The sequence below is a fragment of the Colobus angolensis genome, unplaced genomic scaffold, assembly GCF_000951035.1.
Source record: "Colobus angolensis palliatus isolate OR3802 unplaced genomic scaffold, Cang.pa_1.0 Scaffold61, whole genome shotgun sequence".
Taxonomy (NCBI): domain Eukaryota; kingdom Metazoa; phylum Chordata; class Mammalia; order Primates; family Cercopithecidae; genus Colobus; species Colobus angolensis.
Genome location: NW_012119710.1, coordinates 8,102,506 through 8,105,579, shown reverse-complemented (window position 1 = coordinate 8,105,579; position 3,074 = coordinate 8,102,506). Strand labels below are relative to the sequence as shown.

Here is a 3,074-nt window from a genome sequence, read left to right as displayed (position 1 = left end):
CCCAAAGTGCTGGGATTACAGGCTTGAGCCACCGCGCCCGGCCTTTTTTTTTTTTAGGGGACAAGGTCTCACTCTGTCACCCAGGCTAGAGTGCAGTGGCATGATCATAGCTCATTGCAGCCCCAAACTCCTGGGCTCAGGTGATTCTACCTAAAGGAAATCACATTTTCATTGCTAATTACAGGTAAGGAAGCCCAGACACAGATTGTTAAGGAATGTTCATGAAATCAACAGCTTCTCAGAAGCAGGGCTGAGATCTTGGCCCAAGTTCACCCAGCTCCAAAGCCAGTGTTTTCATCCACTTGCCTCTACAAGCTTTCCTCCACCACCTACCTATCATAGCACCGTCCCATCAAGGACCTTTAAGATCAGAATACGCGGATCTGCAGACATGAACCCATTTTTGCCCCTGTTGAACTTTTACAAAACTGGTAGTTTTGGTTTCTCAGTTACCACTAGAATTAAGTCAGAGGGACCACAATTTTTTGTTTTTAGACGGAGTCTCACTCTGTCGCCCAGGCTGGAGTGCAGTGATGCGATCTCGGCTCATTGCAAACTGCCTCCTGGGTTCAAGTGATTCTCTTGCCTCAGCCTCCCAAGTAGCTGGGATTACAGGTGCATCTGGCTAATTTTTGTATTTTTAGTAGAGGCAGGGTTTCGCCATGTTGGCCAGGTTGGTCTCAAACTCCTGACCTCAAGTGATCCACCTGCCTTGGCCTCCCAAAGTGCTGGGTGTAGGCGTGAGTCACCATGCCCGGCCCAAAAATTTTCAAAACTACACATTTGATGTATCTGAATCACAAGCCTAAAGATGCAATGTTTTATACTCATGGTTGTGATCCTATGGTTGATTCTGTAATTGTTATGTACTTAAAGCAAGAAAGGATATCATTAAAATGTTGTCATGCGGCGTAAGACTTTAAAAGCATCTCTTCAATTACATATAATTGACCCTCTGCTGACTTTCTTAACAAGATTTTTTAAAACCCAGATTCAAGTAAATATTGAAAAGAATGTCATTTTAATTTCTTTGTCTGGCCATCCCACCCTAAAAAAAGACTGTGACCTTCCTCTACTACCCTGAAAAATCTAAGGTTTTTTATTCTTACTAAGGAAGTAGTGTTTCCTTATGTTAGAAAAAAATACAGGAAGATTACCTACCTCAGAAAAGAACTCGTCCATAAAAGCCGTGTTGTCGATAGCAATCTCGACCTCATCAGTATCATCATCCTGTGTCAACTGCTTCTGCAAAAGGCAAAACAGAGCAGAGTGAGACTAAAAACACAATAAATGGCTAACATTATTGAATGCTCATGAAGCACCAGGAGCTATATTAACCATCTTACACGTAATTTCCTTTAAAACTCATAACAGCTCTATGATGTATCAAACTCTGGTGTCTCAACATCTGAAATTAAATCCTAGCTCTACCAATTGCTGTTTTGTTTTTGTTTTTGTTTTTTCAGGGGGTGAGGGGGAGAAAGGGAGGAACTGGCAAGTTACCTATCTTGCTTGTGCCTACGTTTCCTTATCCGTTAAATGCTGATAACAACACTACCTGCTTCATAGGATTGTGTAAGGAATAAAACAGATAATGAATATAGGACGCTTTTGCATGGTGCCTGGTACACTGTAAGTTCAACACATGTTAGGTCTTGTTGCTCTTGGTGGTGGTGGTAGTTACTGTAACTCACCACAGTTGAGGAACCTAAAACTTAGGAAGGTTAGGTAACTTGGCAAAAACCACACAGCTAAAACATGGCAACAGGTAGGATCGAACTCATCTTTTGGATCTGAACCCCAGGGTTGCTAAACTCTTCTCCACACTGTTCGAACAGGTTCCAGACACAATTCCTACAAAGCACAAGCTTTCAATCTTCACGTTAGGAGTAAAGATTTTCCTGTTTTCAGAAACCACCTATCACAAAGGAAACAATGCTATGTCACTCCCTGTCAGAAACTCCTGTTTATAAGAAAGAGGAAGCTCTCCCCCGGCCCCCAGCCACCTCTGGGGACCTAAGCTTTCTCAATCTCATTCAACTTCCTTTGTAAAAATTCACAACACGGCCATCTAAAGGAAGTGATTCCATTCCCACCCAGCATAAGGGCCTGAGCTGTTTCTACATTCCTCTCCAGTGTTCTTCCCAGACAGCTGCTGCACAGCACATCGCTGATTTCTAAGCACAGAGAACGGACTGTTGTGAAAGGTGGAGGTGAGGCAGGAGATAAATCCCCCATACCTGCTTCTTCACAACCTTCAGCAGCCTCTGACCCTCTAAGTCCAAGATATATCACTCTCAAGTGATCAGAACTCCATGGGCAATGAATGCTACCTAGAGCCTCTTTCCTTCACCCACCACCATCCCCCTGAATCCACGGCAGAAGTTGTTACTGGAAAATCCTATGGTTATTTGGGATTCTCCAGCCATGTGGAGAGTCTCTTGGTCGGCTCCCCCAGCCTCTCCTTCTCTGGCTGGTCTGCAACAATCAGCATTCCCAGCTTAATAGCCACATTCAAGGGAGTTGAATTTGAGGGCACTGCTACCACCTCCCCAATCATCTTCCCGAAATTCAGAACTGACCATGTGCCTCTGCTACGTAACATCATCCAATGACAGCTCAACTCCTAGAATTTGAAGTCCCAGTGCCTAACAGAGCACATGGCGCCCTTTAAGATCCAGCTCCACCCATACTTCTCCTTCTATGATGCACACTCTAGACCAAGCAAGCACTTGGACACACCATTTCCTGGACACACCATTCTTCTAGATCACTCTATCACACGAGGTGTCCTCCTGAAAGGCATTGGTCCAACTGACCAAAATTTCCCTAGCCCTTAAAATTCAGTTCAGACAACCTCTCTATGCCTGACCTGCACATGGCTCCCGCATACAAAAGTTAAAACCTCCCTCCCTAAGCTCCCACGGCAGTTTGCACAAACTTTCGACACCAACCATCACAGCCCTTTACTCACCCCTTTACTCACCTGTCTTTCCACACCGACTACAAACTCCTGGAGATTCTGTTACAGTAGATACTTTGGGGTGGTCCGCGTGGGCGGGGGAGGGGCAAGT

General features: G+C 44.8%; 1 protein-coding gene across 2 annotated transcripts in view; it reads right to left on the bottom strand.

Annotated features, from left to right (window-relative positions):
• The window catches only part of STX3 (syntaxin 3), a 30,631-nt gene extending 29,392 nt beyond the window's left edge, over nucleotides 1–1,239 (bottom strand). For both annotated transcript variants that reach the window (XM_011963503.1, XM_011963504.1), the window contains exon 1: nucleotides 1,162–1,239. In XM_011963503.1, coding sequence (XP_011818893.1) covers nucleotides 1,162–1,182 — 21 coding nt within the window. In that variant the 5' untranslated portion in view covers nucleotides 1,183–1,239. The remainder of the gene's footprint in view (nucleotides 1–1,161) is intronic.
• Nucleotides 1,240–3,074: the final 1,835 nt, after the last annotated feature.